We start from the raw sequence: 14,420 nt of genomic DNA on the forward strand, positions 1-14,420 counted from the left end.
AACATTTCTGATTTATTTCAGATATATGAGATTGGAAATTCCACTGCATATTGTTTCATCAACCCATGTTAGTGCTCCATGTTTAGATGCCCTTGTACAGTTACCACAGATTCTGTGTCAAGAAGAAAATGATGCTTATAGTCTCACTTGTCAAGTAACTGATCTCGATTTATTAACAAAACTTCACAATGGTGCAGGTATGTAATATTATATTAATAAATACATTTGCAGATTTCTGAAATAATATTTAATAAGATTTTTATTTGATTAAAATATCCTAAACATTTATGTACACATTTATTGACAAAAATAATAGAAATAATGCTTCACAGAAAGATTTAAATTATCCCTAAAGTGCAGCTGTATATCGCAGAATGGATTTCAACAGCATTTTGAAGGCATTAGCATAGATAATGCTTTGATTTATGAGGCACTGTTTAGAATATGAATGGGTCTAGAGTACCAGTTAGGCCCATTCTGCTATTGACGTGTCAGGGGAAATGTCACCTCTTTCTGAATCCCTACAGATTTGTGATTTTTGAGTAGATAAAGAATATATAGTACTTAAATTCTTGAGTACTACATTTGTTTTAACTACTCAAAAATCACAAATCTGTAGGGATTCAGATATATGGTGACATTCTTCCTGACATCAATATCAGAATGGGCACGATTAGTGCTCTCGACCCATTCATATTCTAATCCCTGCCTCATCAATCAAAGCAATACTGCACCAATCACAATACCAATAGACAGTCTCTCTAATACAATACCTGAAAAAGCACATACATATGCCACACACCCTGTTCAGGAATATCAACCACATCAAATCACTGTGTAAATCCTTGAGATTGTAAGGATATCCTTGAATTATGAGAGCATCCTTGGATTCAGGGGAGGTCCCCATGGACTGGAGGTGTGCAAATGTAACCCCAATTCATCAGAGGGTGACACAAGTAATTACAGACTTGTTAGTTTAACTTCTCTTCTGAGTAAAATAATAGAGTCACTGGTTAAAAAAGCAATGTAGGATATCTAGACAAGACTGCAGTTATAGTTCAGACAGCATGGGTTTGTTAAGGGAAAATCTTGCCTGACCAATTTGATTGCTTAATACGATGTGGTCACAAAGGAACTGGATGCAAAAAATAATTTTGATATCATATACTTGGATTTCAGGAAAGCTTTTGATACTGTTGCACATGGAAGACTACTGTAAAAATTGGAGCAGTGTAGCATTAAGGGAAAGTTGCTGCTATAGATAAAGGGATGGTTGAATGAGAGAAGACAGAGAGTGGTAATCAATGGACACTGCCCTTCGTGGGCTAATGTTATCAGTGGAGTCCCCATTGTTGTTTTCTATATTTATCAGTGATATCAAAGAAGCCATACCAGAAGTTTGCAGATGATACTAAGGGTGGCAGGATGATGGCAGTAATAACAGTATGCTACTGCAACAGGATCTAGAAAGTTGAGCAGATGGGATTGAAGATGCCATTGAAAAATGTGAAGTCCTGTATATGGGTAGCAGTTACCCCAGAGTAACATACCATCTGTGTGGTACTACACTCAGAGTAGTGTAAAATGAGAAAGACACGGGCGTAATTGTGCAGTCAGATATGAAGTTCTTGAGCAGTGGGTGCTGACAGGCTGCCAGGACAGCTCATGGGGTTTTGTCAATAATATACAGGAATTTTCCTAGTAAGGATAAAGGAGGTGATTATTCCATTGTATAAGGCAATGGTCAGTCCACATCTTGAGTATTTCATTAGCATTAGTAGAGGCATTTGATGCAAGAAAGCAAGCTTATGCAGCATCAGCCAAAAAAAAAAAAAAAAAACCCACTTCCACTTCACCCCTCTGTTCGTTCAAAATACCTGTCCAGCTGAGCCTTAAACTTATTTAGGCTATCAACCTCCACCACAAGGGATGGCAGTCTGTTCCACCAACCAACCACCCGCTGGCTAAAGGCAAATTTCCGCACGTCTATCCTACATCTGTCTTTCCTCAATTTGAATTTATGCCCTCTCAGGTGATTTTTCTGAGCTAGAGGAAGAATCCCATCAGCATTGAGCATGCTTAAACCATTCAAGGCTTTATACACCTCTATCAGATCACCTCCCTGGTGCCTAGTCTCCAGACACTGTAATTTGCAAAATTTAAGCCTTTCTTCGTAAGAGCACCCCTTTGTTCCATTCACTAATCTTGTTGCCCTTCTCTGTACTCGTTCCAGCAGCTCTACATCCTTCTTGAAATGAGGCCTCCAGACCTGTATACAGTACTCTAGGTGTGGCCTGACCATTGCCTTATACAATGGAATAATCACCTCCTTATCCCTGCTGGAAAAATTCCTGTATATCATTGACAATACTCCATGAGCTACTCTTGCAGCCCGTCTGCACTGCTCAGAGAACTTCATATCTGCCTGCACAATCACCCCCAAGTCCCTTTCATTCTTTACCACTGTCAGTGTAGTACCACAGAGTTGATACGTTGCTCTGGGGTTGCTGTTTCCCATGTGTAGTACTTTACATTTGTCAATGTTAAACTTCATTTGCCACCTCTCAGCCCATCTGCTCAACCTTTCCAGATCCTGTTGCAGCAGCATAGTGTCAGTAGTGTCCTTGACAACCCTGCCAACCTTTGTATCATCTGCAAACTTGGACATTAAGCTTGATATACCATCATCAATATCATTTATAAATACAGAAAACAATAATGGACCCAACACTGAGCCCTGAGGGACTCCACTAATAACATTAGTCAACGATGAGCAGTGTCCATTGATTACCACTCTCTGTCTTCTCCCCCTCAACCACCCCTTTATCCATAGCAGCAATTTGCCTCCAATGCCACACTGCTCCAATTTGTGCAGCAGTCTTCCATGTGCAACAGTATCAAAAGCCTTTCTAAGATCCAAGTATATAATATCAAAGTTATTCCCTGCATCCAGTTCTTTTGTGACTGCATCATAGTATCCAAAAGTTGGTCAGGCAAGACTTCCCCTTAACAAAACCATGCTGTGTCTGAGCTATATTGAAGTCTTGTCTAAATGATCCTGCAGTGCTTCTTTAACCAGTGCCTCCATTAATTTTTCTGGAACAGAAGTTAAGCTCACCGGTCTATAATTACTTGTGTCAGCCTTTGATCCTCCTTTGTGAATTGGGGTCACATTTGCACATTTCCAGTCTATGGGTACCTCCCCCTGAGTCCAAGGAAGCTCTCATAATTATGGCTAAGGGTTTGCTTACTTCCTTTGCTGCCTCCTTTAATATAACTGGATAGATCCCATCCACCCCGGGTGCCTTTCTTGTGTTTATCTTCAACAGTTTCTCCTCCACTTTACTCTCAGTTATTTCAAGATTCTGTAGCTTACTGCTAGAGTTGAATACACCTCTGGCATTCCCCTTGCTGAATAACTCCTCACGTATGAATGTCGATGCAAAATATTCATTTAGTTTGTTAGCTACCTGAGCAGGATCATCAACAGTTGACCCATCAATATCAAGTGGACCAATCTGATTCATCCCCTTCCTTCTAGAGTTTACATAAGTAAAGAACTCTTTGCTGTTTTTCTTTGCATCCCTTGCCAAGGATTTCTCGTAATCTGCCTTCGCCTGCCTAACCTCCTTTGTAACTTGGTTACAGATCAACTTGTATCTATCATAGGCTTCCGTGTCATGTGTTAATTTGTATGTATCCCATGCATTTTTCTTCTCTGCCATATGACTCATTAGTTCATCTGACATCCATTTTGGCCTAAACCTTGAACAATATTTCTTAGTTGGTATGTAAAGCCTAGTAGCTTCCAAGATAAGTTCTTTGAATGCTTCCCATTTCGAATTTGCTGTTGGTAACATCATCAGTTGGTCCCACTGTATAGAATTTAAATACTGTCTCAGTCCATCGTAGTCGCCTTTACGGAAGCAATAACCCTTCCCTTTACCCCTAATGGTAGTTACCTCTTTCAGTAAATCCCACTTCAGCACACTGTGATCACTGCCACCTAGTGGTTCATTTATCTGCAGATTCTTAATGCATGAAGAATCACTACTGATAATCAAATCAAGAGTATTACTCCCTCTAGTTGCCTCCCGAACATGCTGATGTAGAAAACAATCATACAATAAATCCACAAAAGCCCTGCTAGTGTGTGAGTAACCAGCCCCCAAATTCCAGTCAATATCTGGGAAATTAAAATCTCCCATTATAAGACTCTCTGATTTACTGGCCCACTCTATTTCCCTGTACAGTTCCTTATTATACTCATCAAAGTCATTAGGCCTATAGCACACTCCTACTCTCAATTTTGATCTCCCAATGCTTATGTCACACCAAACTGACTCAACACTGCACTGTCCGGCGATGTCGACTGGCTTCACTTCCTTGGTTTTTATGTGTTTCTTAACTAATAGCATAACCCCTCCCCCCTTCCTATCCTGTCTATCCTTTCTGTAGACGTTGTACTCCCCAAATTGCAGTTCTGCATCCCTTATATCTGTGTGACACCACGTCTCTGATATCCCAACAATATCTGCCTTTGATGTTTTGAGCAATACCTCAAATTCATCAAATTTATGTACTAAACTCCTAGCATTGGTGTACACGCAAGTATACCTGCACCTGTTTCTATTCTTAGCTACCCTAACACAACCCATGCAGGTGTGGAGCTTCTTAGGAAGAATGTGGAGCTGCTGGAATGAGTACAGAGAGAGCAACACGATTGGTGAGCAGAACAAAGGGGTGCTCTTACAAAAGAAAGCTTCAGTTCTGCAAATTGCAGCATCTGAAGACTAGGTACCTGCAAGGTGATCTGATTGAATGGATTGAGCAAGCTCAATGCTGATTCAATTCTTCCTCTCAGTTAGACAACACATGAGGGGGGCACAAATTCAAATTGAGGAAGGACAGTTGTAGAATAGATGTGCGGAAGTTTGCCTTTAGACAACAGGTGGTTGTCTAAAGGCAAACTTCAGGTATCACCTTGAAACTGCCTGTCAACAGGCAGTTTCAAGGCGATACATTATGACATTGAAATTGCTGCACCCTAAAGGAATAGGAATGTAGGGAGGATACTTAGAGTAATGATAGACAAGAGTTAAGGAAGGAACATATAAACTGTGTGTGTGTGACACAAAATGCTGCTTACAATGGACAGATCAATAAGATTTAAATCTACCACAGTTGTGGATACGCTGAGCTGTCTCGGTATTGAGTTGCACAAGGGTTGAATCGCCTCTTGCACCTATTCTCACAGCATATCCATAGTCTGTGCTGGCTGTGAGTGGCTCTGTAGATGGCATCCAATCATGTCCCACACACATACTTGATGGAGAAATCTGGCTGACCAAGGTAGTTCTCATTCACACCACAAAGACACTGAGAGGACACCCCTGTGGTATGTGTTCGGATATTGTCCTACCGAAAAAAAAGGCATCAGACCCCCAGTAAGAAAGGAGAGAGCAACATGTTCCAGAATCTTGGTGACATAGCAGCAAACAGTCAGATCGCTGTTGATGAACACCAATACAACTAACTATCAAAACTGATTGCCCCACACACACACACACACACACCATAACACCAGAAATGTGTGCAGTATGGCATTCAGTAATGACTCTAGGATCATTAAGTTTGCCACATCATTGCTACATGTGTATGTGACAATCATTGAGAACCCAAGCAGAAGCAGGATTTGTCACTGAAGACCACTTGACATCAGTCTGTATCCTGGGTGGCCCATGCATGGCACGATTCCAGATGCTGTTGACATTGGTCAGGGGTATTCGACACAATGGCTGGTATGTATGGTGACTCCTTCTGCCAGTAGGTGTGCAGTGACAATAGGTAATATCAACTCATTGGATAGTAGCAAGCATGGTTGCAGGTGTAGCATACAGGAGGACTGGTGCATCCCTTCAATGGATAAGACTGGTCTGTGGTCTTCTGCCATGCTCCACTAACCATTCGATGAGCAGTCATACCTTCCCGCAGTCACTGTTGTTAACATCTGTGCATTGTGGTATTGTCACAACTAATCTGCCCTCTGCCAAAGTTGCTGAGTTGCTATCAGTGTCAAACATGATGTCTCTTCAACCTCCTTGCACTCTGAAATCTGTTCCTACAAGACAGAAGCCTGTTAACTGCATCACATGTTGCTTTGAACTCCATGATCTCTACATTCATTTTTACATCAGCTGAAGCTTCTACCTGATTGATCATGTATTTTAATCATTTGTATATCTCGGTGCAGCTTATTCACCGACTGATTTGCATACATTCCTTCTGATCATTCCTTTTGGGTGCTGCAATTTCAGCCACATAGTGTATAATGCGAACCTTATTCTATAGTAGTTTGTCAGGAAAAAACTGAGCAGATTTTGATAGTAAATAACCTTTTTATTTGGAAAACACAGGACAGACATATATATATTTTTTACACATTCAGAATTTTATCTTGAAAATATTGAATGCAACAAATGAGTTCCTACCAGTGTCATACATTCGTGAACAGATATTCAGTGAATTTGTCAAAACTTTGCAGAACATGTCTTCATTTATCCCAGCAGGTATCCCTGTAAGAAGTGATCAGGTGCTCTACAATCAGGGAAAAAGATGGCCAATGCACAGCTCATTTCTCTAAATGGGAGATGAGCTAGTCTGGAAATATTCTGTATAAAAGATTCATACTAGCTGTTGTCCATGAGATGTTGCTCTATCACACCATATCTTGTCTGTATTGTCAATTTCTTCAGACTGTGGTTGAAACTTCCTAATCATGTCACAATAGCGAATGCTATTGTGACATGATTAGAAGGTCTGAACTGCTTGGCTATTTTCATTTTCAAAAAAGAAAGAAGCAGTAATCTTAAACATTCCATCATCATCGGTGATTGAAGTGGCAGTTCATAAACTTGATGAGGATTGTCAATAGCATTGTAGTTGACATTACCATTCAAATAAAAATAACCTCACTCAAACAACACGAGATTCAAATGATAGTGTGTTGTTCACTTTAACTCCATAAAATACATACAGAAATTTAATCAATTCATTTTATCATTTGCACAGATTTCTTAACCAATCACCATTTTGTAAGGGTGAAACATTTGCATATGAAGAATACACCTCACAGTAGACAAGTGAGGTGTATTCTTCATACACATATTATTAAATACCTGAGCATGCAGAGCATCCTCAGGTATTTATAATACTTGGGAGTTCCCAGTAGCTTTAACTCTGTTACAGTGCCAGGGTTTTAAAATTGGTTACACACGCAGCTGGATTGTGTTAATGGACAAGTCATAAGCACAAATGTCACTGAAAATTACCATGCTGCATTGTAACAATAGATTTACTTTCAAAAACCACTGAATGCATGAAATGCCATTTTCAGTGCCCATAATGAACTGATCTTCTGAGCCTGTTATACAATCTCGCTAAAACAGAGACTCCTGCTGCACACATAAAGGTGCAAAACACCAAAAAACCACTGCATGCATGAAATGCAATGTTGCCCATAATGAACTGATCTTCTGAGCCTGTTATACAATCTCGCTAAAACAGATTCCTGCTGCACACATAAAGGTACAAAACACCAAAAAACCACTGTATGCATAAAATGCAATGTTCAGTGCCCATAATGAACTGATCTCCTGAGCCTGTTATACAATCTGGCTAAAACAGAGACTCCTGCTGCACACATAAAAGTACAAAACACCAACAAAATGTGTAAGTTGTTTTTGTTAAACCTCCACATAACAATTTTGTTTCTGTTTCGTTAAACTCCACATTAAAATCTGTTGATTTAAATTTGGCATGAACATTGGCATTTGATCTAAACAAATATAAGGTTGCTGATAACAAAATCCCTTTACTGTATTTTCTTTTAACTTTTGTTTTCAATTTCTATAATTAATCAAAGAAATTTGTAAATTTCCATAATCAGTATGAATTTCAATATGCAAATTTTCATAATTGAATATGTCGGTTCCACATCTTTTAAACAAGATATTAGGGGTGGGTCCCTCACTAATCATCTGGTCAGTTCTGCTATAACGCAGTACATGTGTTCCTAAAAATCTCCATGTTATAGTATTTCATGCATTAAAAACAACAGGGCTTATGGAAAAAATGGGGATAGGGGCAGAGCGCTAAAAAAAAATGTTCAGTCTGCTACGTAAAACCCTAAAAAAAGTTAGAAACCCAATAAAATTGCTAACAGGTTTAAACATCTTTAATTTCTAATAAATAAATAAATATTACAGTAAATATAACACTTTACTTTGACAAGATAAGAAGTTCGTTTGATTGATATTTCTGTTCACTGACATTGTAAAATTTAAAACAGTAAAAATGATAAGCAATCAATAACGACAAATATGGATGCACAAGTGCGACAAGTTTATGAATCTTAAAAAATAGGAATTAGTCTGAAAATTTATTTGTGTTTTTTATATGATTGAAGATTTCATGAAAGGGGAAACACATTTCACCATAATAACATAAAAACCCACACAATTCCAGCTATCGGTATTATCGCAAATGCAGTAAGATCGAGTTTACTACCCATTTATAATTAGACTGCACTAACAGGGAACTGCAAATTGTTTTATGGTAGTGACCTCCAGAAATGTGCTCCTCTGTTCACCTATCACACCTCACGAAATTTCTGTTCGAACAGAAAAATGTGAGCTCCCAAAAACATGAGTCTGCAATATCACCTGTTATCTTGTGAATACAGCATGTCTCCAATCAATACAACTACAGTAAATAGGAAATATAGCTCTCACACATTTGACATTTTTTAAGCTTTTTAAACTTGCATGTATTGCTGCATAGGTCACTACTTTCAGCTTGGTGCCAGGTTTTGCATTCACCTAGTGTTACTCGCATACGAAATCGCACCTGAGCCAACGCGAAAATTGTGTTATACATGCATTGTTCCCTAAATGGGTTGTGTTGGAGTAAACCTGCATTGCTAAAATGTGCGTTATAGCAGAACTGACTGTAGCTGTTTTAACTCAGCTTTTTACACTGATTTGTATGTCAGGATGTGTATGTGTCTGCAATTCTGCCCAGACACAATAAGAGGGATTATATGCTGAAAGTCTTGTGGATTAACTCAAGACTTGAGGAAATCTGTAAGGTTCTAGAGGGGAAATTTTTATCTGCATGGCTTAAATTTGTAGGTAGAAGGAATCTATTTTGTAGAGATGGTATTCATTTGAACAAAGGTGGTGGTGCAAGGATTTTTGCCACTATCATTGAGGGTACTCTAAGGGTTCAGGGAAACTGCTAGTTAGAGGGAGAAGGGTAATTTGTATCCATGTTTATTTGATGATATGGGTCAAAGTAATGCTTGAACTCACTTCATGAATTCTTGTTTATTGCCACAACAGCTGATGTTGATAAGATGTTCTGAGGGTAGTAATGTTTCAAATGAGAGGAAAGGTGTGCCTTAGGGTAGTAAACTGTAGTCTCAACTGTGTCTACAGTATTGTCAGGAGCGTTGTCAATAAAATGGCTGAATTTCAACTCCTGGTTAGGATGACTAATGCTGATATTAGCATTAGCATTAGTAGAGGCATTTGATGCAAGAAAGCAAGCTTATGCAGCATCAGCCAAAAAAAAAAAAAATAAAATAAAAAAAAAAAATAAATAATAATAAATAAAAAATAACCACTTCCACTTCACCCTTCTGTTCGTTCGAAATACCTGTCCAGCTGAGCCTTAAACTTATTTAGGCTATCAACTTCCACGACAAAGGATGGAAGTCTATTTCACCAACCAACCACCTGCTGGCTAAAGGCAAATTTCCTCACGTCTATCCTACATCTGTCTTTCTTCAATTTGAATTTATGCCCTCTCAGGTGATTATTCTGAGCAAGAGGAAGAATCCCATCAGCATTGAGCATGCTCAAACCATTCAAGGCTTTATACACCTCTATCAGATCACCTCGCTGGTGCCTAGTCCCCAGACACTGTAATTTGCAAAACGTAAGCCTTTCTTCGTAAGAGCACCCCTTTGTTCCATTCGCTAATCTTGTTGCCCTTCTCTGTACTCGTTCCAGCATCTCTACCTCCTTCTTGAAATGAGTCCTCCAGACCTGTATACAGTACTCTAGGTGTGGCCTGACCATTGCCTTATACAAGGGAATAATCACCTCCTTATCCCTGCTAGAAAAATTCCTATATGTCATCGACAATACACCATGAACTACTCTTGCAGCCCGTCTGCACTGCTCAGAAAACTTCATATCTGCCTGCACAAATACCCCAGGTCCCTTTCATTCTCTACCACTGTCAGTGTAGTACCACAGAGTTGATACGTTGCTCTGGGGTTGCTGTTTCCCATATGTAGTACTTTACACTTGTGAATGTTAAACTTCATTTGCCACCTCTCAGCCCATCTGCTCAACCTTTCCAGATCCTGTTGCAGTAGCATAGTGTCAGTAGTGTCCTTTACAACCCTGCCAACCTTCGTATCGTCTGCAAACTTGGACATTAAGCTTGATATACCATCATCAATATCATTTATAAATACAGAAAACAATAATGGACCCAATACTGAACCCTGAGGGACTCCAATAATAACATTAGTCCACGATGAGCAGTGTCCATTGATTAGCACTCTCTGTCTTCTCCCCCTCAACCACCCCTTTATCCTTAGCAGCAATTTGCCTCCAATGCCACACTGCTCCAATTTGTGCAGCAGTCTTCCATGTGCAATAGTATCAAAAGCCTTTCTAAGATCCAAGTATATAATATCAAGTTATTCCCTGCATCCAGTTCTTTTGTGACTGCATCATAGTATCCAATTAAATTGGTCAGGCAAGACTTCCCCATAACAAAACCATGCTGTGTCCGAGCTATAACTGAAGTCTTGTCTAGATGATCCTGCAGTACTTCTTTAACCAGTGCCTCCATTAATTTGCCAGGAACAGAAGTTAAACTAACAGGTCTTTAATTACTTGTGTTGCCCTTTGATCCTCCTTTGTGAATTGGGGTCACATTTGCACATCTCCAGTCCATGGGTACTTCCCCTGAGTCCAAGGAAGCTCTCATAATTATGGCTAAGGGTTTGCTTACTTCCTTTGCTGCCTCCTTTAATATATAACTGGATAGATCCCATCCACCCCAGGTGCCTTTCTTGTATTTATCTTCAACAATTTCTCCTCCACTTTCCTCTCAGTTATTACAAAATCATCTAGCTTACTGCCAGAGTTGAATACACCTCTGGCATTCCCCTCGCTGAATAACTCCTCATGTGTGAATGCCGATGCAAAATACAAAGGGTACTAGGAAAGTTTTGCAATATGACGCAACAATGAATCACAGGAAGCTGCTTGTTGCTGCATGTTGAGACATGTTCATACATGCATAGTAGCCGCCGCGGCAAGTCGATGGGCTCAGTTATTCATTAGTAGTGAGAGTGTAAAGTGCTTGCGATGGCATCGTGGTCACGAAATGAGATAAGGACAGTTTTGCGGTATAATTTCGTGCATGGTTTAACCATAGACCAGTGCTTAGAAGAAATGACTCTTGCACTAGATGATGATTGTCCACATCGTACAACGATATTCAGGTGGTATAGAGAATTCCAAAGGGGAAATTTCACTCTGGAGGATTCTGAGAGGCCGGGAAGGCCACGAACGTCAGTTACGGAGGAAAACATTACTGCTGTGAGGAAAATGCTCGACGAAAACAGGCGAGTGACCTACCAACAGATAGAGGATACTTTGGGCCTAAATGCACCAGCAATTCGTTCGATTCTGCAAGATCATTTGCACGTGAAGAAACTTTGTTCTCTCTGGGTGCCGCATCAACTGACTGAAGAGCAGATGACACGACGTGTGACTTGGTGCCGGGAGATGTTAAAAAAGTTTGATAAGGGACAATCTCGGTATGTGAACAACATCGTGACAGGTGACGAGACTTGGCTGTACTATTACGATCTGCCGACCAAGGCTCAAAACAAAGTTTGGGTCTTTGATGATGACGACACACCCGTAATTGTCAGAAAATCCCGATCTGTAAAGAAGAAAATGATAGCTGTATTTTTCAAATCGAGTGGAATTGTGGAACGTGTCGTTTTGGACACGCAGAAGACAGTCACAGCTAAGTGGTATACTGAACAATGCCTGCCTAAAGTCATTGGATCTATGAAGAACCTGCGGCCAAAGTCAAGAATGGACACCTGGTACCTCCATCACGAAAATGCTCCAGCTCACCGCGTCAAAGCCTGCACCGAATATTTGACCACGACAGGACTGAAACTTCTCGAGCAGCCTCCCTACAGTCCAGACCTTGCTCCCTGCGACTTTGCACTGTTCCCGCATGTGAAAATGAAGCTAAAAGGGAGGCAGTTTTCCAGTGATGAGGACCTTCTATGGGCTTGGGACAACGAGTGTGCTTTACTCCCTAGTGAAACATGGTAGAACTGGTTTAAAGATTGGTTTCGGAGGATGGAAAGGTGTATTGAATGTAGAGGAAATTACTTTGAAAAAACTAAATAAACAAAGCTGTATTGCAAAACTTTCCTAGTACCCTTTGTATTCATTTAGTTTGTTAGCTACCTGAGTAGGATCATCAACAGTTGACCCATCGATATCAAGTAGACCAATCTGATTCATCCCCTTCCTTCTTGAGTTTAAATAGGTAAAGAACTCTTTTCTGTTTTTCTTTGCATCCTTTGCCAAGGATTTCTCATAATCTGCCTTTGCCTGCCTAATCTCCTTTGTGACTTGGTTACAGACCAACTTATATCTATCATAGGCTTCCATGTCACCCATTAATTTGTATGTATCCCATGCATTTTTCTTCTCTGCCATATGTCTCATTAATTCATCTGACAACCATTTAGGCCTGAACCTTGAACAATATTTCTTGGTTGGTATGTAAAGCCTGGTAGCTTCCAAGATTAGTTCCTTGAATGCTTCCCATTTTGAATTTGCTGTTGGTAACATCATCAGTTGATCCCACTGTATAGAATTTAAATACTGTCTCAGCCCATCATAGTCGCCTTTACGAAAGCAAAAACCCTTCCCTTTACCCTCTGATGGTAGTTACCTCCTTGAGTAAATCCCACTTCAGCACACTGTGATCACTGCCACCTAATGGTTCCTTTATCTGCAGATTCTTAATGCATGAAGAATCACTACTGATAATCAGATCAAGAGTGTTACACCCTCTAGTTGCCTCCCGAACCTGTTGGTGTAGAAAACAATCATCCAATAAATCCACAAAAGCCTTGCTAGTGTGTGAGTGACAAACCCACAAATTCCAGTCAATATCTGGGAAATTAAAATCCCCCATTATAAGACTCTCTGATTTACTGGCCCATTCTAGTTCCCTGTACAGTATCTTATTATACTCATCAGAGTCATTAGGCCTATAGCACACTCCTACTCTCAATTTTGATTTACCCATGCATATGTCACACCAAACTGACTTGACACTGCCCTGTTCATCGATGTCGACTGGCTTCACTTCCTTCGATTTTATGTGTTTTTTAACTAATAGCATAACCCCTCCTCCCTTCCTAACCTGTCTATCCTTTCTGTAGACATTGTACTCCCCAAATTCCAGTTCTGCATTCCTTATATCTGTGTGGCATCATGTCTCTGATATCCCAACAATATCTGCCTTTGATGTTTTGAGCAATACCTCAAATTCATAAAATTTATTTACTAAACTCCTAGCATTGGTGTACACGCAAGTATACATGCACCTGTTTCTATTCTTAGCTACCCTAACACAACCCATGTGTTTACTTGTACCGCAATGACTTCCAGCCGTCTCTGAAATATTCTGCATATTGTTTTTCAGGCTTCTGCTCATTCCAATAGAAGCAGTGCAAGAATCTCTTTCACCTCGGCAAGTGGCTACTGTTAATCTATTTGTCTTTGTCTCCCCCCAAGCTAGCAGTTTTCCGACCCACCTAACACTGCCTTGATAACATCAGCAAATATTCTTGCACCCTTTCTATTTAAGTGTATCCCATCCCTGTAGAAGTAATCTCTCCTGTTAACAAGTACAGTCCAGGCTGAAAAAAATTCTACCCCTTGAGCCTTGCACAATCTTTCCAGGGCCGAATTGATCGACAAGGCTCTCATCATATACTCCCTCCTATCGTGTCTGGGCAGAATTGCAGACACTTTCAAATTCAGCCCTACTTCACGGCTTTTTTTCAACAGTGACCTGTACTTTTTAAGTAATTCCGCCAACGTGTACAACTATATCACCTTTTGTGCCCTTAAAAGATGATATCCACTCTACAACGTCATCAACCTTTGCTCCTGGCAGACATACTTAGAGTTATTGTAAAATGAAGGTGGAATTCTCATTTATAAAGAATTCCAGAATCAGGGGTCATAAATTTAACTCACAGGGCTTGAGGTTTAGATTAGATTGTAGGA

The 14,420-nt window shown here is 40.0% G+C and overlaps 1 protein-coding gene across 2 annotated transcripts in view; it reads left to right on the plus strand.

Moving 5' to 3' along the window:
- The window catches only part of LOC150084762 (lys-63-specific deubiquitinase BRCC36-like), a 126,784-nt gene that overhangs the window by 101,643 nt on the left and 10,721 nt on the right, over window positions 1-14,420 (plus strand). For both annotated transcript variants that reach the window (XM_090375513.1, XM_090375514.1), the window contains exon 6: window positions 22-197. In XM_090375513.1, the coding sequence (XP_090231639.1) occupies window positions 22-197 (176 nt within the window). The remainder of the gene's footprint in view (window positions 1-21; window positions 198-14,420) is intronic.

The sequence above is a fragment of the Mastigoproctus giganteus genome, chromosome 6 (assembly GCF_048544385.1).
Source record: "Mastigoproctus giganteus isolate SK-2022 chromosome 6, ASM4854438v1, whole genome shotgun sequence".
In the NCBI taxonomy this organism is placed as follows: domain Eukaryota; kingdom Metazoa; phylum Arthropoda; class Arachnida; order Uropygi; family Thelyphonidae; genus Mastigoproctus; species Mastigoproctus giganteus.